A 26,947-nucleotide genomic window follows, 5' to 3' on the forward strand; every position below is an offset into this window, starting at 1 on the left:
ATGTAGTACAACAAGCATTGTTAATTCCCTACCACTTTGTTTGTAACTCTGTATTGTCTGTACTGTGCTTGTGTTATGTTGTAAAATGTTGTATGTCTGTTAATGTTTCCCTCCTTTTATCAATAAAATAAAAAAATAATATATTTTTATATTTTATTCTGTCTTCAGAATGCCAGCAACTTTTATGTCCCTTAAGGTAGCTTTCAGCTTAGTCACATGCACACACCCATTGTCACGTACTCAGACCTTATTCTAAGTGCTCTTGCTTAAACTTCTATTTTTTGTCCTCTCTGTCATGAAACGAATTTATACAATCTCTATCAGCTGAGAAAAGTTCATCTCTGTAATACCTTTTAATTTCTGCAGCTTGTGACACTTTTGCCACCTTGTAGGTCAGTGGGATGATGAGCTACAGAAATAAGCCCTTTTTTTGAAGCCTGATGATCTTTCCTGTATTTAATCTCATTTGTTTCTCAGTCACCATTAAGAAATCCCTGTTGTTGTTTTTTTTTTGTTTTTTTTTTTTTTTTAAAGAAATCAAATTTAACATCTGTTGACAATCACCCCAGGTGGGGCGGTGAATCTCAAACACCGCTTTTAGCAAACTAATAGAAGCCCGAGTTTACTCTAAAAGGAAAGAGTTTGAAGTTCTCCAGTTGCAGAACGAGGATTTCCTCCTAGCTTCATCATAGGAGTCTGCCGGAGAGGCAAAACTGGGATGAAACCTGAGGAGGAGACTCCTTCATCTAAGTCAGCTATAGGCTGGGGAAAGGCTGCCTGTAGGGGCAGTCCCCATAACAGAAATAGTTTGACATAATAGCAGTGACTCCGCGCGGGTCAGGATCTTTTTAAGCTTTCACGTAAACAACTCCCAGGGGTAGAAAAGGCCGGAGGAGGACGATCAGGGCCCCTCCCACCCAAGCAGCAGATTGAATTGTAACCTGAGGATGCGGGCACACCAAGGAACGCAAGGGCATAGAACTAACGGTTCAAACAGACAAACAGACAGGACAAAATGCCGGGAAAGATAATTTAGTGTTCCTTTGACTCGTTCTGCCAATTCAAATTGGAGACTGGCTTGAAACGCAACAAACAAAACTCCAAATTCTTTCTCAGCATTCACCAGAAAGACTAACAGGCCCCTCTCTCAGTTCCCGCTGGGAGGGTGAAGGCTGCACTGAGCCTGCAGTGCGTGTCTTTATGTCCCTCTCTTGGCTCCCGGAGAGGACAGAAACCAAAACTGCCACCCACGTCTGGGGGCCTAACAAACTGGAGAGCTAGCAACAGAGCTCTCTCCCAAGCAAGCCCAGTCTTGGGAAAGACTGGAAGCCAATTAAAATCTTACCCAATCGGAGGTTTAGAACTCTGTCTGTCCTTCGTGGCCGTGGCCTCCAGGTCTTAGCCTCCCCTGGATGGAGAGAACTGAACTCAGCTGGGGCGCCCAGCCATTTAGGAAAGTGCTAGGGGGTCTGCAGGCTGGGGGCCCCCTCAAAAGAGAATCTGCCTGCAGAATATCCCAGGAAGCCCCCAAATGTCAGAAAAGTGGTTTAAAACTCATTGAAGCAGTGTAAGCAACACGGAAGCCGACTGACCAATTGGGACAAACAGAACAAGAACAGACAATGACAGGAGGAACCGAAACAGAAACCAAAATTCTCTCCAGGGCTTAAAGGCATGTCTGCCATCCAGAAGATCCAAATGGGGCGCCCCACAAACAAATCAATCAAACTCTTACCGGTAAGAAGACAAACGTTTCTGAGTCGAATAGAAATAATTTAGTCTTTACCCGAGGTAGGGAAGTCTGTCCAGGTGGAAGCACGTCTTCTAGAGAGGCCCCCTGACAGGTGGCTGCTGGGGGCGAAGTGATCAGGGTCCATAGCGCCCCCTGTAGGGGATCTCGGTGGAACCTCCAAATGTTCTGGACTCAGAACCAAACCAAGGTACCAACGGACAAACACCAAAACTCACGGATCCCATATATATATATGAAGACACACAAAATTATAACAACACTGCACATGAACACACACAAATATAAATATGTATGTGTGTCTTATGTATGTGATCATACACAAAAATACATATTGAAATGCATACATGTGTGGGAATACATATGCCAAAGTATAGATACACAGCAAGCTATAGAGTGATATCGTACATGGAAATTTAGAGATAGACATTTCCAAAAAACTACCTTGACACACACATAATTCAAAAAGCTACCTTCACACACACATAATTCAAAAAGCTACCTTCACACACACAACCCATTCTAAATGATACTATAGTTAAACATTTAAAAGTCTTTATACTATCCTATAGTGCCTCTGACAGATGACATCATGATACCCAGAAATAGGCAACTGAGTCAAATAACTGAAGAGAACACCAAAATGCCCAATTCCCAGATCAGGTTGCTTCCAACTCAGAGACAGACTCAGAGCAGCATGAGATCTTAAAAGTGATCTTTCCCCGACACCCATTGTAACCTGCCAGCACATTTAGATATTCTCCTGCCTGTTGCAGGAACTCCCTTGAAAGAAAGTACTTGGGCTTAATAGAGTGGCCATTCCCAAGACAGCTTTGATTATGAGATCACTTTCTCTTGCTGAGCTGAAATTTGCCCATTGTGGTTCCCACTATTTCTAAGAGACATAGAAAGGAAAGTTTTCAGTGTGGCAGGAATGTGGCTTGCATGTGTGTGTGTTTGTGCATCCAAACTATAAGAAACCATATGACTTTAGGATCATCACCTAATATCTCTGAATGTTTCATTTTAGAATGTTTAAATATAACTGCTGTGCAAGATGTAGAAATTTCAATGTGATGAGCTATATCAATCCCTTTATATACCCCTTAAAACATGGCAAATATGGATTAATACTGATGCCCCTTGCTTTCTCTTTTATCACTGCATTTGTGTGTAAGACATTATGCCACTGAGTAATACTCTCAAATTAATCAGAATAACTATGATGTGCCTTTACCCCAGTTCTGCTTTTCCCTACATGAGTCAGCTAGCACTTCATTGCACTATAAAATCCTTTCTTCTGGCACATTCAGCAGCACCCAGGCTGGGAATCCTCTCAGAACAAGGATATTCCTCAACACCTGAGCCATTATAACGTATGGGGACAGATAAATCCCTGATCTTGCCCATTCTGTAAAGACTGGGGCAGAGGACGTGAGATTTCTGAAGACAAAGGACCTAAGCTAAGTAATGTAAGCTTATACCAACCTCACTAATTCCAGTCCCCCTTATGTCCTCAGGAGTTATTAAGTACCACTTATGACCAGTGCAAAGGTATTTAAGAGGTCAACCTGCCAAGCCAACTCTTAACATGCAATGCCAATGGAAGCTCATACCTCATTCCTCAGAGCCTGAAGCATAGAGCCAATGCTTTAGAGACTTTGTGTAGTCCAATATTTGAGCATTCAAGGCTACCGTTTAAAGTCATATGTTGGAAATTTGGGTACATGGCTCAGCATACAGAATATAATGAACAAAAGGTATCAATTTGTTTCTCAGTAGATCACTCTGGCACTGTGCCACCCATACAGTTGTCATAGCTACTTTCCTCTCATTGCTGAGACAAAATACCCAACACCCAAAGTTAAAGGGGGAAAAGTTTATAGTTCACAATGTGTAAGGTTTCAATACATAACTGGCTGATTCCAAGGCAGGGTGGCATGACACACAGGTATTGCAGAGGAGAAACAGTTTATGGATGGCAGAGGACACCAAAACCAAGCAAGAAGGACCATGGCTCTTTCTATCCCTGATATTTTATCCAGGCTACTCAGGACAGGTATCACTCACACCCTTAATCCTAATGTGACTGAGTCTAGCAACGCACCATAAATCAATCCAGGTGTCACACACTCTCGATACAGCCACCACTAAAAATGACACCTTTATGACTGCATGAGGCTTTGGGGAAACTTCTAATCAGAAACCATAGAAACAATGTTCACAGAGACCCAGTAGATTTCTGCAGTATCTCATTTCACATAGAGCAGAATTTGAAGGAGTGCCTAAAATGGGCTAGATAGCCTACACTTTTTGCATATATGTCTTATATTACTCTTGAGTTATTAGTGGGAAACAGAAACTCAATGGCAGAGTGGTATCTATACCAAGTAGAGCAGACCAGGACCTTCTGATAGAGGCTATAACACAAGAATTAGTAGGCAGCAATTAGGGAGATGGAAAATTATTTTTAAACATCACTTTTACAGTCATATACTGGACATGTTGGTAGATGATTTAGCACCATCCCTCTTAACTACCGCCAAATAAACATTTGCCACATCCTTCATAGATGTGGTGAGAAAGGTCACAGCTTTAGACCCTGAGAAAAATGATAAGAGGAAGAGCCCAGCACTCTAGAAACCTCAGGTATGATCTTTATGCCCTGTGGTAACAAAACGCTATGGAAAGGAAAATGGTTCTTGCATTGTGAGCAAACCCTCCCTTCACATTTACAATGTATCCAATGCTCAGTTTTCAGCTAAAACTTACAAAGAATAAAAGCAAACAATAAAGTAGAATCTATTCACTAAAAGAGAGGAAATTTACATAAAAGTGTTTAAGAAATCCTAGACATTGGATAGACAAAGCAAAGATTTTAAAACCACTGTCTTTGAAATACTCAAAAAGCTGAAGGAAACTGAGAAATGAGTAAAGGAAATCAGAAATGAGTAAAGGAACTGAGAAATGAGTAAAGGAAATCAGAAATCAAATGAGTAAAGGACACAGTGCACAAAAATGTAAAAAATATTCATAAAAATGAAAAACTTCATTGCTAGAGCCTACAAGCATAATCCTGAAATAAAAAATTCACTGCCAGAGTCCAACAGCCTATTTGAGCATGCAGAGGAAAGAGCCAGTGAAATTAAGAGATAAATGAAATAATTCAGTCTGAGAAGCAGAAAAAAATAAAGAAAAATGAGCAAAGCCTAAGGGTCCTATAGGACATTACCAAGAAAAAAAAAAAATATATATATATATATATGAAGAATAAGAAAGAGAAGAGAAAATCAAAAACATTTCCAATAAACAATGATCCCTAACTTCCCAGATATGATTAACTACAATATACAAACACAACACACTCAAAATCTCTAGGTGGGATGAACTCAAAGGGATCCTCACTATAAGGAAATTGTTAAAGACAAAACAAAAATCTTCAAAACAGCAAAAGACAAGAGACTTCTCCCAGAACAATTATTCTCAAGAAGATCAACATTCACCTCGCATCAGAAACCATCAGGCCCAAAGGCAGTGAAATGATGTCCTTACAGTATAGAAAGAAAAAGCTGTCAACCAAGGATTCTATATCTAGAAAAGTTGTCTTTCAATAATTAATGAAGGATAAGCCAGGGGTGGGGGTACATACCTGTAACCCCAGCACACTGGTAGTCTGCAGCAAGAGGAACATAGGGTCCAACCCTGACAATTTAATGAAGTGTTGTCTCAAAATAAAAAATAAAGAGATAGCGCTGTAGCCCAGTCCAAAGACCCTGCATTCAATCCCTAATACCACCAGAAAAAAACAAACAATAAATAGAGATATCTCCAGATGTTTTAAAAGGTTCCAGCCTACAAGAAATGCTAAGGCAGTATTGAGAGACTTGAATAGCAAAAACTGCATGACATAAAAACCAAGAAGCACAATATCTGAACTAAGTGCTTCATGATCAGTAATCACTTTAAATGTAAATAGTTTAAGCTTTCCATACAAAAGACAAAGGTTGGAGGAATGGTTTCAAAAATATCATCCAACCATGCAATATTCAGCATATGCAAATTCATAGAGTCAAAAGATTAGCAGTGCAGTGTTGTTAAAGGTAAATGTGGAGTTCTTATTTAATATTTACACAATTCTGAAGTGCTAGAAAACTTTTGAAATTAGAGGCACATTTTGAGTGTGAAATGCTACTTAACTGTATGCTTTAAAATAGCTGCACAGCACAATTTGTAATTGCTAAATTGTGGAAGCAACCCAAATGTCCATCCACTGAGGATTGGATAAGAAAATGGTGGTACTTTTATAAAATGGAATATTACTCAGCTATAAAGAGAGATAAACTTGAGGCTGTTACAGGTAAATGGTCACCACTAGAGACCATACTCATAAGTGAAATAAATCAGACCTGCATGTGCAAGCACCTCATTATGTCACTAGTGTGAAACCTGAAAGAGTTAATTTAAACTCGGAGGTATGATAGACACTGTGAAATGATAGGAAAATGCTCAAGGGTAAAGGGCAACTGGGATGTGGGAAAAGAGAAGGGAAAGGAGAGATTTTGTATGTATGTATATACAGGATAGTTAACATAGTTGTTCTACTGTCTTCTATTTCTTTGCTGAAAGAAACTGTCAATGAGTCCTTGATTGATCAATATTGCATGTCTCTATTTTCATGAGAAACCACTTTGAAGATATCAATATGTAATACAACAAGCATGGTTAATTTCCTAGCACTTTGTTTGTAACTGTATTGTCTGTACTGTTCTTTTGCTATTTTGTAAAATGTTGTCTGTTAATGTTTTCCTCCTTTTATTTTTAAAATAAACAATAAAAAATAAAGTAAAATAGCTGCACATATATTATGTTCATTTCACCTAAATTTTTAAAAAGTGGGTTATGATATTGTTTTGCATAATCCCTTTTTAAATGTAAAAATGCAAATATTACATGAATAGTGTATTAGATCATACTTCAAGACATTAAAGCTAATTGCAATGAATGACAAAAGTCTGGTGGTTTTCATTGTTTTCCCTTTGATTATGTTGCTGTTTTAAGAATTACAACTTGAGAGTCTCCACCCTCCGTGTACCTGGTGCAGACAGGAGATCCTCACTCAGAAGGCCCACGAAGTGCTAACACCGGGGTTCATGTTTCGGCCTTACCTGCATGTGCCTTGCACCACCTGAGGTACTAGAGCAGGTGGTCCATGAACTGTTGGCACTGCAGTTCACCTCTGGGCTTTACTTCCACCCTGACCTCCTGGAGGTCACAGACACAGGCGGTCCATGTCTGGCTCCTTTTCATGCCCTGAGCTGCCTGGAGACAAGGAATTAGTTGGTCCACAAATTGTTGATGTTCCTGTCTGCGTTGTGCCTGAACCCTGAACTGCCTGAGGACACAGGACCACTGGTCCATGATTGCACCACCAGTGCAACCTGCTTCTGGGTCACACACATGCCCTGGGCTGTGAGGAGACACTGGATCAGATGGTCTGTCATTGGGTGAAATCACAGTTCACGTCTGAGCCCTGGGAGAACTAGGGCAGAGCACAAAAGAAGAGCCCTAAAGACAAAGGATCAGTGCTCAGATGTACACCACAGAAGACTTCCATCCTTAGTGCAGGAGGTCCGATGGGGATCCACAACAGCCTACACAAAGTAATAGAGTAACTTACGTCAATTCTTGGATGGAACTCCTAGAGCCCACAGCAATTTGCTAATTTAGACCAATAAATGTCAAACGCAGAAACTTTGCTTAAAAATATTGAGAAAAGGGGCAGATTCCATCACACTGAATATTCATAATTAAATAAGAGTTGTTTTAGGTTTCCTTGGAAGGAGGTTACGATGATATAAGAGATACCAGGTGGGTTTAGTGCTTGGTGGCCAAGCTTTACTACTGCTTAGTACATCACTCCACCATGGGCTCCCTGAAATTGGGTTACAGGGACTCTGTCCTCCTCACCAGATGGTCAGCTCTGTTGGGAACATGCTTGCTCTTAGCACAAGAGAGGGGCCTAATGCCTATCTGCTGCAGAAACCATACTGGTGGACTTAAAAGCCTGGAATTGATAATTCTGTCACTGGGAACCAAGGTTTCTGAGCTTGTACTGGCCAATACCACATCCTACCGTCCCCACATTACAGTGTTGCGTTCATCCTGTGGACTAGAGCAAGTAGTTTGCTCAAAATCATCAGCTGTGGTCACTGTACATTCTACACAAGCACGTAGAAGATGTCATCAGGGGAAGGCATTGGGAGTAGGGCCCTTTCTTAGAAAGCATCACGAAATCAGTGGGAAATATAAGATCACTGAGCCGACTCCTCCCACTTCCTGTGTTGTGGATTAAATACAGCAAGCACAAAGATTCAGAAGCTCGGACCTGGGAAGACTTCTTGGGAAGATGCTGCTGCTCCTGCTCCTGTTGACCTTCTTTCTGCCACAAAGGACAAGGGCCGGTAAGTGACCATCTCTATCCCCCGGAAGCCCAAAGAGGACATAGGTCCCCTGTCCATCTACATGCCCCTGATCCATCAGTCTACAGTATAGTTGTGAACCTCATCACCAGTCCCACCAGAGAACCCCAAGTAGAACACTGGATAAGCTTCAACAGACTCTTCTCAAGAAGAGCCAGTGGGTACTGTCCCCTCTCTAGGCCCCACCTTTGCCATCTGGAAAGTGGGTCTTTCCTCAGAGTGCATGCAAATGGTGAGAAGGAACAAGTAGAAAATGTCAAATTCTCCTGGAGAAGGCAGAATAGGCTTGTGTTCCCTGTCTAGGATGAGAAAGATGGTCTCATCAGCTGCTTAGAAGAGAGTCCCACAGATCAGAGACCCCAGAATTCATGGAATCACTGTCTTCAGAGCACTGTTTTTGCCTTTCCACAGTCCTACTCACTTTCTCCAACTTTACTTTCTTTCCCAAGATTTACTGGCTCCCCTGCTTTCCCATAAGACCCACAGAGGCAGACTCTACCTTCTATGCTTTCCAGAATCCCATCAACACTGCCCTACCAACCTTCACCCACAGACTACCTGGAGATGCTCCTGCACGCAGCCATGCACAAGTTCTGAGGCACCCACATGTCAGGGCTAGGAAAGAGGATTAGACAAACAGTCTACACAAACAGTCTTGTCTTTAAGGGGAGATCATCGGGGGACATGAAGCAAAACCCCACTCCCGACCCTACATGGCCTACCTTGAGATCATGGAAAATAATTCTGTAATGAATTGTGGTGGCTTCCTGATTCATAAGAAGTTTGTGCTGACAGCTGCTCACTGTGCACAGAGGTGAGGAATAAAAAACAGCCCAGAGCCTCAGGAAATGCTTCTCAGAGACCCTTCCTCCCAAGGAGCTCCCTTAGCTCCTGGACACACACAAGCAGGAGACTGTCTGAGGGTAAGAAAGGGCTAGCCATGTCCATAAGGAAGACAAGCAAGTTGGCAGCAAGGGAACTGTTGACATGAGAAAGACCAGGGCAATAAAACCTGATATATTTAAACCCAGGACCATGTTTTGGCATAATAATGCAAAGTAAAGCAAATTCATGTGTTCTCCTGGAGGTTACTGGTCCTGAGAACTTCTGGTGCCCAAGGCCCAGGACTTCAGCCTCAGTTACTAAGAAGCAAGGGCACAGTCACATGGCCAGGTGGCCCTCCTGTCATCTGTAGCTTCAAACTGTACCAGCTGGGATGTGTCCTCTGTGTCTCCACATTCTCAACCCACTCTCTTCTCTGTGCAGACCACAACATCAAGAAATAACTGTCTTACTGGGGGCCCACAACATCAGGAAACAGGAGAAGACTTGGCAGGTCGTACGTGTGAAAAGAGCCATCCCACACCCCGCCTTCAATCTTAAAAATATCACCAACGATATCATGCTGCTGCAGGTGAGGCACAGCTCCTGCTGCTCTTGCTCTCCTCATACAGGGTTGCCCCTCCCACTGGGACCCTCTGCTTTCCCATTTTGCCACCAAGTCTTTCACAGAGTCCAGGTGTTGAGGACATAGGCTGATCTGGACTCTCTTACTTGTTTCCCTTCAGCTGGAGAAAAAGGCCAACCTGACTAAAGCAGTGCAGCTTCTCAGGCTGCCCAAGGGCAAGACCCAGGTGAAGCCAGGTGCCCTGTGCCAGGTGGCTGGATGGGGACAGTTGGCCCCAAACGGGGGCTTTCCAAACACACTACAAGAGGTGGAGATGATCGTGCAGAGGGATGAGGAGTGTAAGGTCAACTTTCGAAACATTTATGACAGTGCTACTGAGATGTGTGTGGGGGACCCAGAGGTTAAAAAAGCTTCCTTTAAGGTAAGACTGAGTATCTGTCACTCTTGGCTTTGGGGGAAAAGGTGTTTGGAACAAACCTTGGACTGGGAAACCCAAGCAGCAGGGTCTCCTTCACCTAGTAGGCTGTGATAATTCTCCCTGAAAGGAGAAAAAGGGACCTGCATGACCTGGGAGGTAACTTATGTCTCTACCACTTCCCAAAGGGGCCTCTGGAGAAGAGTGCCCCGCTGCAAGCATGAGTTTGCACCTCAATATCTGAGCTCACATCACAGGCATTAGAAAACTCTTCCCTTGGTGTGCAGTAATTATAACCAATTGGCTCCTCAGAGCCCATTGACCTTATTAGTCAATAAACTCATCCTCCCTGCTCTGTGTCTGGCGCACTCATCTGCCTCCCTGTCCTTAAACAGCAACCTGAAACCAGTGGTCCCACACAGCTCCACAGGGATAAGGTCTCAGGACCTGGGGGCAAAGACAAAGGCTGCCCCAAGAGTGAGATAGAGCAACAACAGTGTCCCCAGTCAAAGCTGGGCAGCTCAGGGGCCCAGGGCCTGTCCTTCCCTCTCATCTCTCACAAGCAGACTGTGCCAGTAGGACTTCAAGAGGGCTTGGGGATATCAGAGGGGACATGACCAGGAAGTGCACTGCCTCACAGCTTCACTCTCTCTACAGGGCGACTCCGGAGGCCCCCTCGTGTGTAATAATGTAGCCCAGGGCATTGTCTCCTATGGGCCACAGGATGGGACAACTCCACGTATCTTCACCAAAGTTTCACATTTTCTAGACTGGATAAAGAAAACCATGAAACATGACAAACTGCAGGGAGCAAACTAAGCCCCCTCTCTGAGCAACCATCTTTCCTGGAGCTGAGTCCAGAACTGCACTAGAGCAGATGCCAGCAACTAAATAAATGTCTCATCTCAGAAAAAAAGGCTGCTTTCTTGCTTATTCACTTCACGAGACCAACTCTGGTGGTCGAAGCAGGCCAGTGACACAATTCTGCTAATTTCTGCCACCTCCCTTCCTACTCCACTCAGTGCCTTTCCAAATCCCCACTCAAAGCCGTTAACCAGCTCCTTCTGACCCGCTTGAGTTTCTCCACAGCCTCACCATCGTGAGTGCTGAAGCTAAGCACCTTTGGGAGAAAATGTGCAGAGCTCTCATCCTGGGGCTCAGGGTGAACATGTGGCCTCCTTATATGGCACCTGGCAGAGGGGAAGAGGGGAATTTCATGGGTCTTGGACCACTGAGGTCACCACTCAGCCCCATCATCCTAGGTAGAAGGCTCTTTTCTCTCCCACAGGTTTAGGAATAACGGTGGAGTTAAGGAGGGTATTCTGCATGATTCTTTACTACCTTTACTAGCCACCAGGCTGCCCATTCCATTTTATCTCTCCTCAAAGTTGTCGCAGTCTACCAACTCCTGTCTTCACTAGGCTACAATGGTTTGATGTTGTTCCTTCTCAAATTCCACCACTTAGGACATCTAGAACCACTTGTGGTTCCATGCAAGGCCCATGTAGTGCAAGGCCGTTGAGATCAGAAACTGTGGCCCCACCTCTCACTTGGGCAGAGCCCCCCACCCCTCAGTGTGCTCCTATATACTCAAGGGCCCTTGGTCACTGAGCAATCTGAGCCCCTTTCACCCTATCCTATTAATCACTGCTGCCCTCAAAGCTAAAACTTCCTGGAGACACATGGGCTATCCCAGTCTTAAACTTAGTAAGGGCTCCTCTCTGCAGAAGGACAGGAAAGCACACTGGTTTCCACCAGTCAGCAGATAAATGCTTCCAGAGTGCTGTTGAGGACAACCCAGGAAGGCTCTCCTTGAAAGAAGACCATTTGTTCCATGTCTGCTAAACTTTGCCCTAATTCCACATATTGATTTGTACACAGCTGGCTAGGATAATATTACACCAATTCAATTGCCTTTAAGCAATGCAAAGGGGTCTAGGGGATATGCTGATGTGCAGCCTTTGAAGCAGTGGACAGGTCAGTGATGCCCACATGTAGCTCCCTACTACTTAGTGTGACCTAGGCTGAGAGATGCTGAGCTGTAGGCTAGAACTGAGGCTCAAGAAAGAGTCCCTGACCTAGGGCAAGAAGGTCAAACAGCGAAACTGAGGCAACTGACCAGAAACCCAAGACACTTCCTCAAACTGTGTTGTGCAGATTCCTCCAAACTTACAGGCTACCTGTTACCCGAATCCAGTACTCTTTCTGCAAACCTCTCTCTGCCTGTTGCAGAGGTGTTATTATGCCTCCTGCCTAGCTCAGCACACAGTAATCACATACTTCCTGTCACTCTCACAGTCACTCAACCCCCAGGCACTCCCCTCTTCACAAATTCATAAAACCCAGGTTCAGCCCTGGGTTGTGGCCTTTCCCCTGGATTTCCATTGTTCCGACTAGAGTTAGGACCCCTTGGCTCCCCATAATTGCAGATATGTGTTTACCTATTTATTCACCTATGGGTTGCACTGGAAGTGGTAGATTGTAATTTCCTTATTAGAATTACAATAACTTTTCCCTGAGATTACAAATAAAAACTCCTCCAGGCTGAGACAAGCCCGGAGCAGGATCTCTGTAAGTGCTTCCTAAGAGCCAGGCCTTAGGGATCTATACTGAACATAGTAGGAGCCCAGTGAAACTCACAGGGTTAAAGACTTTTGAAATTAGCCCGTCTATCCTTGAGATTGGTCCAGAGGGCCCATGTGGATAATTTATGGCAATAAAATACCTTCTCTGTATTCCTGGTTGCAGTTTCTATCAATATTACCCCAGAAGTGCTTGAGACTTGGAAATGACCTGAGTCATTCAGTTTCCAGGTGTAAAGTTGCTAAATAATTTGAAAGAGGGCCTTTGCATGGGGAGAGGGCAGCAGGGAGCTAAGAAAATAATAGGGTAGCCTTATTTTCATTTTTTGAAAAGTAGCACATGAAATTTCAGAAAACATACACGTCTGATCAGCCTGCAGCGAATCATAATGCCTGTCAATACTGCAGTGCCAGCCTCTGCAGAATCGCGCTCCAGTCAGGGAGTCTACCCAGTGGCAAAATGGAGAAATGCCTGCACTATTTAGGTCATGGTGTTTTCTGTTACACCCATGGTTTCTAATATTACCCAAGGCTGAACCTGGGTTTGATTAATTTGTGAAGAGGGAAGTGGCTCGGTTTCTAATATTAGCTTAGAAGACACAGAGTGTGTGGCTTTTTGTTAAATCAATGTCTCCCTGCGTATTGGGCTAACTGTGCTGAACACTCCTACCAGCCCTCGCGGTGGGGTCATGTCACAAATACCCGACACTGTCTGGCAGAATTTGGCACTAAGTTAGTGCTTCTCTGTCCCACACATACACAGCACTGCACTCGTTTGTGACATGGAGGAAAATCTCCCTCTGAGATCATGGAATGCCCAAGGCATGCCCTTGCCCATCTTGTTGTGCACAAATCGTGGTAACCTCAAGAGGTTATGTCTCCATCTCCAAGGTCTTAGGCTTCACTGGTCTGTTGAATTTAATTATTGAAAAACAAATCTGCTGTCACCAGATGAAGTGAGCCACTGCAATGGGTAGATGACTGATGCTGATGTCCAAGGGAAGATAAGAGTCACTGAATTGCCTCTTAGTAACGACTAATGAAAGTCAGTGGAAGACGTATCAGAATGGTACCTTGACATTACCATGCTACTGTGCTAGGACAATGACTTGTCATCTACCTATTTGTGACTTTAACTATCTACAAAGCAAGGTAGTGCAAGTTTGCATTTTGACATAGATGAGAACTGTTGCCTGTACTCTCCTTGACATAATATTAAAGGTTTCTCAGCCTATTTCTTATCTTCAAGTATACTCAGTAATAGACAGCTCCCATACTGGACTTTTAGATAACTTAACATATCTAAATCAGCTGGTTTAGTCTCTGAAGCAGAATAAGAAGTGAACAGGTTAATTCCCACTGTTCCAGTGGCCTCCGGCAGAAACTTCAATCTTGGCCTTTGGTCTGGGTTAGTCTTTCACCTTGCACTGCCCACAATTCCCAGGATCTCAGGAGGATACTAGACTGTTATTCTGTACTATTCTCCCCAGGTCAATTTTCAGTACTGGCTTATAGTCTCTCCTATCCACAGAGGAGACAAGGAAGGCAGGACATGTCCACAAAACGCTAGGTCAGAGGACCCCCCCCCCAGGCAGGGCCATGTCAATTCCCATAAACACAAGTCTTGCTCCAAAACTCAGAACCCACCCCCTGTGTGGTCACTCAGCAGCCAGATTCTCCTCAGCCTGGCCATTCTGCTCACTGCTAATAACAGGGTCTCTGAGTTGGACCTGCATGATTGATTATGCAACCTATAATAAGCAGTTAAGTGAGAGCGGCCACATCTATAAGACTAGAAAGCATCATTCTGCCATCAACCAACACATTAATTCTTTTTAGGCAAATACTGTGTGCTAAGCAGTAGGTACACAGAAAAGCAGCCTGTTGTAGAATTTCTCTGGTTTCTCTGATTTTCATGTCACTTCACTTGGGTGAGTGTCTTGGCTTACAATTGGGTTTGAAATCGACAAGAATCCAAGTCCTCTTGTTCTAAAGATAGTATCTACTTGGAGTGTACATGCCACAAGTACATGTTATGTGCCACAGTTCTCAAATGCATAATCAAAGCCAACCTGACCGCAGTGGAATGAGCAGAGCTCAGGAATGCTCCCTCCTTGAAGGCAGGTGGAAGGTGAGGAGGGGGACAGACAGCATACGCAGGCCTGTCTTGATTTGACTTGTATGCCTTTGTGCACAAACTCAGATATGAAAAGGTGAAACATTTTAGAGAACACGAACTCATCCCAGATAACTTTCAGGTTGGAAGTTTCTTTCACCTATATCATTTGGGAGTTTGGGTTACTTCTCCAGAGGGGGGAACCCTGTGGGCAGCTGAATTAGATAGCAATATTATAGGCCGGCAGACAGGACTGGGCCCTCAAAAGCCAGTACGGAAGACAAGATACCTTGCAACTAGGCGAGAGACAGGCACTTCCACTCTGGGCCAGACCTCAAGACAAAAGATTAAACAAGTGAACCCGCATACCTCCCTTAGATGGACATCAGGGACTGATATTATAGTCAGCTAGTAATCATCTTGAAAAAGTACAGAAGAGTCATTAACCCTACCCACTACAAGAAAAGCCCATCTCTGTATTCATGCCCACTTGCTACTTGACTGGCTTCCCCATTTGATCCCGATTTAATCAATTTTACCTGAACAATTATAACTGTAATCTTATTGGCTGACCATACGTTTGTCCCACCTCATACCCACCTAGTAATTTCCCAGTTTTCCTGACCGTGGACCAGCCTCATCTTGTGGTTTTCTTCCGTAAAAATACTTGGAAAAAGCAAATTCTTTGGCAATCCCCTCAGGCCCCTTCTGCTCTCTCTGAAACAGAAGCTTTCTTTCCCCCAATAAATATATTCTGCTCTTAAAAAAAAATTAAAATTAAAGAATTCCAGAGACAAGACTTTAGTTAGAGCTAATGTATTTGACTGTGCTTGAAGAGATTGGAGAAGGCGAGAAAGGAGAGCAAGATGAGAAAAGAACAGGCAGTAAACAAGAATATATCACATGGTTGTTTATTACTGTGGGCAACTGGCACAGTTCTACTTGGGGTTCTTTGAGGATCTGTGTAGAATGAATTTTGACACTAACTTTTTGGAGCTCAGGAACCTAGATCATTCGACTATGGATTCCCATTCCAACTGGCTCAGTGCTGTCTCTGGATTCATTAATTCTCCTTCCTTCCCTTCAGGGTTGAGGTCGCTCTTGGCTGGAGAAAATTCCTATAGCTTCAGATAATTTCTTGAGTCATAAAAACCAAGAGATGCTTAGTTCCCTGGAATCCTAAGATGCATCGCAAGTTGCAGGTGTCTACAATGAATGTCTTTGACTACCCCTTTTATCCAAGTCACTCATGTTTTGGATTAGTTGAACTTTTTAATCAGTTTAATCTGGACTCTCCTTTTCTTGTGTGGTCTCTTCCCTGCCTATTCACTCTTTCCTGAGTGTTTGACCTCTTCTGTCCTTGAACCTTCTCGGGAGCTAGAACCCTTGGCTCACTGACCCTGAAGGAAAGCTGAAAACAAGTTGCATTTAATGTTTTCTTTCTCATTTCATCAGTTCTATTCCTGTAAGTGTACGTTACTAATTTGCTATGCTATTTGTGGTTATGATCTTTTTTCACCTGATTAGGGGTTGTGCAGCCATCTAAGCTGGGTGCTTTTCTTTCTGGTCCAGATCACCTATTGTGTTGGCTCCTGGAAATAACATCCTAAGGTTACTTCTTTGGGTTGCAAGCAGTTATGTGTGCTGGATAGTCCACAGTGCCTAAGTAAACTCTCTTCAAAGATTGTGCCCTACAGTTCTTCATGGTGGGTGGAAACAGGAGACTGACTAAGGCCAAGGCTGAGATCATAGGGCCAGAAAAGCACAGTGGTCCAGATCATGTGGGTTAGGATTCATTTTCTTTACGAGTCAGAGAAGAATCCTGGCCTATAGGTAGAGAACACATTGAGTAACTTCCCAAAATTACTTACAGCTGTAGGAAGTAGGAGCTGAGAACTTCCCAATACTCTACCCAAAGGCAGATGCTTTGGGGAGAGCTGGCAGCCTGGGGCCTCTCTTTGCAAGGAGTTCACTGAGCAGAGTTAGAAAAGCCCTTTGGCTGGGACATTGGAAACCTAGCCTGGGGGTGTGGCAGGTGGTCTGCTGGCTTCTGGTCCTGAGTAGGAAGTGAGGGAGGCCTTGTCCCCTGCCTGAAAGAGAGCTGACCCAGATATTGGGAGGTCAGGGCGCCTCCCTAGTTTGTGGGGCTAACTGGTTGTGTGATGATAGGCTAGATTAGCCTTTATGCTTTGATTAATTAAAAGAGATGTATTACACTTACTGTGTTCACCCATTCTAAACACACATAAGCTTTTCCTATAAATAAATATAGGACCTAAGCTGCATCTCGCCTGCTAAGTAATTGTTCACAATCTTATCAGAAAGAAAACACAGCCAAAGCTGTGAAAAGGAGCCACTTTGATTTCTTCAGACACTGGGCAGTTCCTGAGGTCTCCGCCTTCTACCTCTGCAGTCACAGCCTCAACACCCTCCACCTCTTGAGCTTTACTCTTGCTGTGCCTGTGACCGAGTCACAGAGTTGTTAGTGGTGACAGTGTCATTTTCACCTAAACCAATCCAGAAAATGTCATTAACATGTGCCAGATGATGACACACATCAAAATCAGAGAAGCACAAGTCTCAGACATCAGTCAGGTCATGGTGCTTGTGCCCCCTTCATCCCACTGCACACTCTGTCTGCTCTGACCTGGGCCACCTTCCTGGGAAAATGGCACCACTCCTACTCCTACTGATCTTTATTCTCTCCCCTCATGCTAGGAGAGGTGGTGACCATCTCTATTCCAGAGGTCTCAGCTCATCCCACAAAATCCTCCCTACCACTGACTTTTCTGCCAGCTTTGGTCAGGATTTTTCCTCACTCTGAGGTAGAAGTTTTCTGACCCCCAGCTCCCAGCACAAACCCAGAATTACAAATCCAAAGCTGGCTAGACACTCTGAAGGAGAGCAGAAGAAGGGTGTTCCCAGATGATTTCATAGGTGTTAGCCTCTCCATAGAATTTTCTGCATTACCCGGAAAGTGAGTTGTCCTTAGAAAAACACTACAGAGCAAAAAGCAGCAACAACAACAACAACAAAAAAAAAAGCAGAGTATGTAAAGCTACAAAAGTAAGTAATTAAAGTCTGTCGATCAAAACCAGGAAGGGCAGCTCAAATCAACAGGTTGTGGTGGAGGATTGGTCACTCCACCACACTGCATTATTCAGTGCCCTCCACACCTCACCCCAGGCCAGAAGAAAGCCTCAGGGTGCAACTGGTCTCAGAGGCGACAAAATGACTGCATCCACTTTTCTGTTGCCTTTGGCTCTATTTTAGGTCTTTGCAGTTTCATTTAAAGGGTCTTCTCTACCTCTGCCTTGCCAGGTTCCACATTGCTCCCTGTCTTGGGTAGCTCCCTCCTCCAAAAATTTTATGGCTCTGAATCCCACCACACTGACCCAGCAAGCACTGATCAAAGGCTGATTGGAGATCTGTCATTCCTGCAGCCAAAACACTTACTGAGAACAAAGAATACGTTAGGCCTAGAACATCAGGATTTTGGACAATATAACTTCCTAAACTCATAGGTAGACTGTTAGAAAGGGCCACCAATCAGGAAATTAGCAGAAGCTCAAAGAGATAGGACTCAGTAAGAAAGGAGAAAAGAAGGCAGCTGCTCAATACCTTCTGGAACTCTACCGTCACGCAGCAGACCTTTTCTTCTCCACACGTGTCTAAAGTAGGATGCAGAAGACAAGCACTGTCTTTCCTTTCTCAGAGCACAGACATAGGGCTGGAGCTTCAGAAGAAGTCTTTCTGCCTGCAAGGAGTACAGTCTGCAGAACCTAACAGGTCTCTGCCCTGCTGTCTGCAGAGCACTCCAAAACCCACCCTCAAGCCCCACTTTCCCTCCTGACCAGGCTGCTCCCAAGCACCCCATTTCAGAGGAGATCATCGGGGGTCAGAAGGCCAAGCCCCACTCCCATCCCTACATGGCCTTCATCCAGTTTTAGGATGGCAATCGGCCAAAGAGATGTGGTGGTGTCTTGGTGCAAAAGACATTTGTGCTGACAGCTGCTCACTGCAAGGGAAGGTAAGGGCAACAGCCAGCCCACACTTCCTGAAAGACAGCAGGGACCTCTGTCCTCCACAGGGATGAAGCCTGTAGAGCCCCTGGGGTGCAGGAACACAAGCCCACAAGAGCTCAGCAGAAAGCAGGAAGGCAGGAGAATCAAAAGTTTCAGACCAATATCTGAATATATGATAATTAACCTTGTAGACTCTTATAAGATGAATAAATAAAATTGATGATAAAAAGAAAAGGGAGTTGGAGGAAGTGGGAAAAGGAAGGAAATTTAATTGTGTTCTGCATGTGTACTACTCTCTTACACTGATGATAATCATCATATACTGCAAGCATGTAGTAATAAAAGTCCAGAAAATGTTAAAAACCAGTCAGGGTAAGTTAGCTACTTAGTGAGAACCTCTCTCAAAAATAAAAATAAATGAAAATGGGCTGGGAGTATAGCTAAGGGCCAGAGCCCTGGGTTCAACACCCATTACCTCAAGAAATGAAAGAGGACTTTCAAAAAGAAAAGCTGAGAAATGGGAGATGTAGGTTATGGGGTGAGAGGGTGAGCATACAGAACAAGTGACACAGGCAAAAAGACATAGGGACCCCACTGCCAATAAAGCAGCTGCAGCCTGCTCCACACAGCTCCTGGCATGTGTCTTCTACGGCTCCATGAGACTCAACCACCTCTTCTCTCTGTGCAGCTCAATATGTGCCACCCTGGGGGCCCACAGCATCCAGGAACAGTAGAAGACCCAGAAGGTCATCCGTGTGAGATCCATCCCACACACAGACTATATTCCTCCAAACTTCTCCAGCAACGTCATGCTGCTGCAGGTGAGGCACACCTTCCTGCTATCCTTGCCCTCCTTGGGCAGGGTTACCCCTCCCACTGGGACCCTGCTCTTTTCCTCCCTGCCATCTTGGCCATCTCGATGTCCAGTCCCAGAAGACATAGGGTCTGTGCCATAGGCTGATCTGAACTCTCTTGCTTATTCCCCATCAGCTGAAGAGAAAGGCCAAGCTGACTAAGGCTGTGCAGCCCCTCAGACATGACCATAAGGACATGACCCCGGGGAACCCAGGTGACACATGCCCTTTGGCAGGTTGCGGGAGAATGACCCCATCAGGACCTTCAGCAACTGAACTGCAGGAGGTGCAGCTGACAGTGCAAGATAAACTAAAATGCAAATCAGCCCTCCATGTCTATTCCGATGTCACTGAGATTTGTGTGGGAGACCCAAGGAAAAACAAGACCAGTTTCAAGGTAAGGGTTCCACTGTTTCTGAAGACAGAACCCAAGGAAAGAAGAACTTGGTGGGGGGATGATAGTGTCCGTCTCCTCATGCCCTAAGTCCAGAGTTTGACACTCTGAGTTCTCCAGCACTGTAGTCTTTAATCCACTTCCTGGGTGGATAAGGGCAAAAGGTAGGGAAATACCTTTTAACTCAACGTGCTATTATCACTACAGTTTCCCTAAGGATTACTCAGAGAGATTCAGGTAAGTTAAAACTGGCAAGGAAACATTAGAATATCCTGGTCAGAAGGAGGCAGCCAGGCCCACCCTTCCCTGATCTCTGCTCACAACCCCCTGACAGAGGTCACTCACTAGGGGGAGGTTCGAGAGCACCACCAGGAGGAACCAACTCTTTACGTTCCTTCTCTGCCCACAGAGGAACTCTGTGGATCCCCTCGTGTATAACAAAATGATCCAAGGCCTTTCCTCCTATGGAAAAAATAATGGAAGACCCCCAGGTCTCCCACCTCCTGCCTGGACAAACAGCACCATGGGGCACTTCTAATAGCTGATGTAAGACTGGCTTTCTGATCATCTGTTCTGAAGCAAAAGAGAGTATCCCATGAGCACAGGCCTTAAGGACTGCACGGTGATAATAAATGGATCTCAAGAGTGAACGTGGCTGAGGTCCTGTTTGTTCATTGAACCCTTTCAGTATGCAGCTGCCCTGCTCCAGCAGCCCTCTGCTGGCCACTCTGCTTGTTGCTTCCTCTTTTCTCCCCAGGCCTCCCTCTTCCCTTAACTCCATTCCATAGAATTCCTCACTGATTTTCAAGCACACTTTGCTTTAATGCTCAGTTCTGCAGTGTGGACTTCTCCCTGTGCAGTGGGGACTCCGCAGTGTTAGAAGCTGTCCTCATGCACACCGTCTCAGGTTCTCTGTGCTCAACCCCCACATATACATCTCACGCCTTTAGGAATTTCCACCTTCTCCAAGCCAACAACCTGCATCACACCCTCATCAATTTCACAGAGACCGGAGCAGTGAAAACGACTAACTCCAGGGACCCATGGGCCAAGGGCACTCAGTTGTCCCCTCTCTCCAGTGGGGCAGGTTTCTCCCCATTTCAGTGCTGTCTGTGGCTTAGGAGGCTGAGGTGGCCTCAGCTCACTCTGGTCCCATTTTCTGCCCTTCCCTGGCCTCCCTCACTGCCTGGCCTTTCCACACCAGCCCCTGTCTCCCCTAGAGTGCCAGTGCCCACCAGCCCCTTTCCCTTCCAGTTCCTCTGATTTAAGCTGCCTCCTCTCAACCCCCTACAGATTTCCTACTCCCTGCAGATTCCTCTCTCACATGTTCAACCCAGACTTGAAACTCTCTCCCCTTCTACCTGGGAAGGGTTGGCTGAGTCTGTTCCAGCCCAGCATCCCCCAAAGACTCAGGCCTCAGCTCCTATGGAGACACTGCACCCTCAGCCCTTTCACCCAGTCCTGGCCTTGGCAGGGATCCATGCTCCCCCTGCTGGCGGACTGGATTATAGCAACCTGTGAGCCAGAGAGTCCAGGGTTGCTGGGCAGGAAGAATCACTTAGCTATCAACAAACACACTTTTCCATTATGCTTTTGCAGCGGACACATAATAGGCTCTGATCTCACCTTTGAAGAAGCCTCAGGAATGAGAAATTTCCTCTAAATATCTCAGGTATGTCTCCTTTCACCAAGGCAGGCTAGTTTAACCCAGATATTTTGATATTTGGAATCCACTATAGAAAACTTATTTCAAAAAAGTTAAACTCTCTGTATTCTATCTCCGTTGTGCATGACAGTATCACATGCTCGATATTTTGGGCTACAGAAGAGCAGTGTGTGATACTGGAAGAGACATGGAAATTCCCATTTCCTGAGATAACCCATGTGTGGCCACTGGAGTCTGGGTCCAGAGCTGTGGGAGGGAAAAGGAGGCAGCACAGCCAAGCTGAATTTCAGCCCACAAACCCCCAAAATGCCACAGTTCAGAGGTGGAACAGTTAAGACACAATGACTGTTTTTAGGATCTCATATCTCTCAAACAGTGCTACTGAGGAGTTTTATGTGACACAACAAGATACACTCATGAGAGCTGTGCTAAGTCAAGTGAGACCAACATCAAAAACTTCCTGAATAGGACTGTAGCAGCTCAGGGAATGATAGCAGAAAATGGCAGATCTGATTGCATCGATTTGAAAAACTACTGCACAAGAAAGGCAACAACAGAGTGAAGAGTAACAGCCCATGGAATCCTGGGAGAAAACCTCAGCCAGCTACTCTTCCGACAGAGGGTTAACTTTTGAATATATAAAGACTCCGAAACCTTAACATCAAAAAAGAATACAGGCCAGTGGGGCTGGAGCATGCTTGTAATCCCAGCACTCGGGAGGCTTAGACAGGAGGAGCGCAGTGACTGTGAGGCCAGTCTGGGCTACATAGTGAGTTCAAAGCCAGCCTGAACTGCATAGCAAGACCAAGCCTCAAAGACAAAACACCAATGGGTAAGTGGGCAAGGGAACTGAACAGATACTTCTCCAAAAGTACAAATGATTAATAAGTACATACACAAATGTTCAACATCTTTAGCCATCAGAGAAATAAAACTCAGAACTACATTAAGATTCCATCTAGACCCAGTCATAATACTTATTATGAAGAATACCAAAATAATAAATGCTTGTAAGCACTTTGTAAGTACTGCCACTATGGAAATACATACAGTAGATCCTCAAAAAACCAAGCACTACATCATATAATAGAGATACTATAGATCCAGCGTACCCAACACATGCTTCCACACCTATGTTTGTGACAGTGCAATTCACAATAGCTAAGCCATAGAAATAGCCTTGGCCCTACACACAAAATTACTATCACGTTGTATACAGAGTTTTACAGTGTACATTTTCCAATTCACATGAGAGGATATGAATTTCTCCATGCCCCTAAGTAGTCTCCTAAAACAATACTTTTAGTGGCCTAAGACAAATTATCTCATTAATGTATCATCATCTATATTCTCTTCTCCCAATGTTAAATATTTGAATTGTCTGAGCAAATTGGCAGGAAGGTCTAACGGTATATGTCCATGTCATCCTTTTCTTCATGTCACAGCAAAGGCCTACCTGGGGTGCACACGATGGGCAGGCAGGAATAGTGGTGTAGAAAAGTACAAAGCAATAGTGAGAATATGAGCCAGCAGGTGGTAAGTCAGGTGAATGAGCACTGTGCTTTGGCACACAGACACATGAAATAGAAGGGGGAAGGAGGGCTGCTCCTTTTTCTTAAATGTCTCCATGAGAACTCCAGAAACACAAGCCTAGCCCACCCACACCTCCCCACACCACAATCAGTCCCATACTCCACACAAATCCACCTGCAAACCTGGTTTGAGTAGAAATTTCTGAAATCTGATTGGACTGGCTGCAGAACTGTAGACACCAGATGAATTTTATGACTTTCTTTTTTCTCTCTTTGTCTGGTCCTTTTTCTTTCTTCTATCCAGTTATGATTTTTTTTTCATTGCTCTGTTTTGTCTTGTTCAGCTTTTGTTTCTGTTTACGGTTATTTTTTTTTTCTCTCTTTTCTCCTCATGATGTAGATTTCTGCCCTTTCCTTTTCTTCTACTCAGCCTCCTATTTCATCCACTAGCTCAGTTAACTTTATGAGACTTTCTTGTGATTAAACATTGTAGCTTCTTTTCCTGGTTCCCTTCAATACTTCTTGGCTTTCTCTTCCATTCTTGCCCTCTTGAGTATTACATACTTCCAAACTTAAATGATCATCCTTTGCCTTCCATCCTTGCTCTACTTACATTTCACCTCTTTTCTTTCTCTATCCTGCCCCTATCCCTCTGAAATATCTGGTACAATAGGGTAAAATCACTCAACTAAGAGGAAAATCATTGCATACAAGTTCTGGTATAAGTTGGATTTTCTTCTCTAACTATAGAATTTGCTCCTCTTGGTATATATTCTGTTTCTGCACGGGGTGAAAGGTCCTAAGAACAAGGGGCCTGCAGATGAAAAGAAAAACAAAAGAAAGTTATGGGATCAGGGGACTTGCAGCCTTCCTGACTGAAGCCTCAATTGCAATCCTCCTTAGGCTTTTACTGGGATACAAACATAAAGCAGCAACAGGGCAAATGGGAGGAGTAATTAACAGGATTAGTGAAGATGATACAGCTTAATTATCACAGGAATGAGACTTGATTTAGTTAGGCATCTTGTTATCATTGCTTCTGGCATATCTCAGCAAAGCATCTAGTGTTGTCCTGTGGCTTTCTACAGGGACACAGGTCTTGCTATCATTCCCTTTTACACTAATGCTTTTGCTACACTTCCTCCAAAATCAAACAATCATATGGTATGGTCCAACACGAAGTCCCACATAAAAATACATTTAAAGGGAAACTAGAGAATGTCCTTCTCCACACTCATATGGTGAACATTATCATGCTAATAGTTGTTGTCTGTAGCCAAACTGTGCGTGAAAATATTAGCACATAAAATATGCTGAAGTAAATACAGAGAAATTAAAATCTTCCCATGCATATTATCTGACCACAGTGCAATGAAACCCAAAATCAATGGCAAAATGAATCACAAAACTACATAAACTCATGGAAATTAGCACCCTTCTGAACAACTGATGTGTCACAGAGGAAATTAAGACCCAAATTAAACACTGTATACAATTAAATGATAATGCCAGAATAGAATAGTAGGACTTATGGGAAATAATGAAAGCAGTCATATGAGGAAAATGTACAGCTGTGAATTTGCAAATCAGTAAGACAGCACAAGCCCACATAAATAACCTGATGTTGAAACTCAAACTTCTAGAAAAACTAGAAAAAATCAAACCCAAAGCAAGTATGAGGTAGGAAATAAAAAAGATGAGGAAAAAAGAGAAGAGCAGATATTAATGCAGTGGAGACAAAGAAAACAAAATGAAGAATCAATAAACTGAAGAATTTCTTCTTTGAAAGATTAAATAAAATTGATAAACACTTAGCCAACCTCATCAAGAAGCAGAAGAAAAAAACTCCAATACAAGCAATTAGGAATAAAAAGAGGGAAACTAGAATGGATTCTTTAGAAATCCAAAAGATGATCACTACCTGTAATTTAAGTACCTATACTCTAATAAGGTGGAAGACACAGAAGTAATGGACATATTGCTAGACATGTATAAATTGTCAAAACTGAATCAAGAAGATGTAAAACTTGAAATAACTTGATATCAGTCAATGAAATTGAAAATGTAATTAAAAACTTAACAACAAATGAAAGTCCAGTTTCTGATGGGTTCATTGTGGAATTCTATAAGGAATTTAGAGAATTAAAGCCAGGAGTAGTGAAAATCTTTAAGAAAATTGAAAGGAAAGCAGTGTTTCAGAGTCATTCCTGGAAGTGAGTGTTACCTGATTCCAAAAGCAAACAAGATTCCACATGATCATCTCAACAAATGCAGAAAAAGCTTTTGACAAAGTCCATCATCCATTGATGCTAGAAAACCTACAGAAAATTGAAATAGGTGGTCTTTACCTCTTTCAGATCTTTACCTCTTTTCATCTAGGAAAAACCAAGAGCTAACATCATATTTAATGGTCAAAATATGAAGCTTTCTAAAATCAGGAACAAGGCAAAGATATTAACTATCACCAGTACCATTCAACACAGTTCTGGAAAGATTGTCCACAGCAATTAGACAAAGGAAAGAAGTAAAAGGAAAAAGAGTAGGAAAGGAAAAAGTTACGCGCAGATAACATGATACTTCACATAAAAGACTTCCAAAACTCCACAAAAGGACTTGTAGATTTAATAACCAATTCAGCAGTATAGCTGGATTCAAAGTCAACACTCAAAAATCAATAGCTTTCCTGTACACAAACAACAAATTTACATAGAGAGAAAGTAGGGAAACCATACCATTTACAACAACATTCAAAAAACTGAAATACTTAGATGTCAATCTAACAAAGGAATAAACATCTATACATTAAAAATTACAGGACTCTGAAAAAGGAGATTGAAGAGAACATCAGAAAACAGAAATATATCCGTTGCTCAGGGACAGGAAGAATCAAGATAGTGAAACTGACCATACTCCCAAAACTGTTGTACATATTTTATACAATCCCAATCAAAATACCTTTAACATACCTCACATACTAGAAAAAGCATTCTTAAAGTTCAATGGGAACCAGAAAACACCTAGAAAAGCAAAAACAATCGTGCATAACAAAGGCAAGGCAAGGCAAGGTGAATCACAATCCCTGAGTTGAAATTATAGTACCAAAGTACTAGGATAATATCAGCATGGTAATGGGAAAAATAGACCTGATGATCAGTGGAAAATAATAGAAGATGCAGAAGCAACTCCAAACAAACTCAACCATCTCATCTTTGACAAAGAGGCCAAACATGTTCACTGGAAGACAGATAGTATCTTTCATAAATGGTATTGGAAATACTGGCCTTCTACATGCTAAAGACTAAAACTAGACACATGCCTATCATCATGCACTAAATTAAAGTTAAAAACAATCATAGATATAAATATTAAACCAAAACACTAAATTTACAGGAAGAAAAAAGAGGTAGAAATCTTGAACACATAGGTGTAGGCAGACTTCATGAACAAAACCCAAACTGCACAAGAAATACTACAAAGAATTAACAAATAGGATCTCACCGTCTTAAAAAACTTATGTGAAACAAAAGAAGTCATCAACACACTGAAAAAAGAACCCACAGATTGGGCAGAAATTACAGCCTTTGTCTCTCACACAAAGGACATATGTCTTGCATATATAAAGAACTGAAAAAATCAGAGCCCAGAAATTCAAAATGCAATCCACAGATGGGCATTTGAGAGGAATACATACTCTTCAGGTAAAGAAAAACAAATGACAAATGAATA

The 26,947-nt window shown here is 43.4% G+C and overlaps 2 protein-coding genes, 1 long non-coding RNA gene and 1 pseudogene across 3 annotated transcripts in view; 3 read left to right on the forward strand and 1 right to left on the reverse strand.

Annotated features, from left to right (window-relative positions):
- LOC106147747 overlaps window positions 1-1,562 on the reverse strand; it is an 8,181-nt gene extending 6,619 nt beyond the window's left edge. The window contains exon 1 of the long non-coding RNA XR_001232678.1: window positions 1,346-1,562. This is a non-coding gene — a long non-coding RNA (uncharacterized LOC106147747). The remainder of the gene's footprint in view (window positions 1-1,345) is intronic.
- A 115-nt stretch (window positions 1,563-1,677) lies between these two features.
- Window positions 1,678-10,968, forward strand: LOC102020772 (granzyme B-like). The gene is made up of 6 exons (XM_005376983.1): window positions 1,678-1,737; window positions 8,109-8,211; window positions 8,896-9,043; window positions 9,496-9,643; window positions 9,798-10,058; window positions 10,710-10,968. Exons 1-6 carry the CDS (start codon window positions 1,699-1,701, stop codon window positions 10,869-10,871), a joined length of 861 nt encoding a protein of 286 aa, XP_005377040.1. The 5' UTR covers window positions 1,678-1,698; the 3' UTR covers window positions 10,872-10,968.
- Window positions 10,969-17,418: 6,450 nt separating this feature from the next.
- LOC102017203 overlaps window positions 17,419-26,947 on the forward strand; it is a 49,733-nt pseudogene continuing 40,204 nt past the window's right edge.
- The window catches only part of LOC102017549, a 69,371-nt gene continuing 64,036 nt past the window's right edge, over window positions 21,613-26,947 (forward strand). The window contains exon 1 of the mRNA XM_013510221.1: window positions 21,613-21,695. The gene's annotated coding sequence lies outside the window, so the exon portion shown is untranslated. The remainder of the gene's footprint in view (window positions 21,696-26,947) is intronic.

The sequence above is a fragment of the Chinchilla lanigera genome, unplaced genomic scaffold, assembly GCF_000276665.1.
Source record: "Chinchilla lanigera isolate Chin_1 unplaced genomic scaffold, ChiLan1.0 scaffold00008, whole genome shotgun sequence".
In the NCBI taxonomy this organism is placed as follows: domain Eukaryota; kingdom Metazoa; phylum Chordata; class Mammalia; order Rodentia; family Chinchillidae; genus Chinchilla; species Chinchilla lanigera.

Bases quoted from the DNA above. Each gene is read 5' to 3' on its own strand.
- LOC102020772 (XM_005376983.1), top strand. From the start codon at position 1,699: ATGGGGCGCCCCACAAACAAATCAATCAAACTCTTACCG. The intron at 8,212-8,895 runs GTAAGTGACCAT...CTTGTCTTTAAG, and splicing joins GCCACAAAGGACAAGGGCCG to GGGAGATCATCGGGGGACAT. The intron at 10,059-10,709 runs GTAAGACTGAGT...CTCTCTCTACAG, and splicing joins TTAAAAAAGCTTCCTTTAAG to GGCGACTCCGGAGGCCCCCT.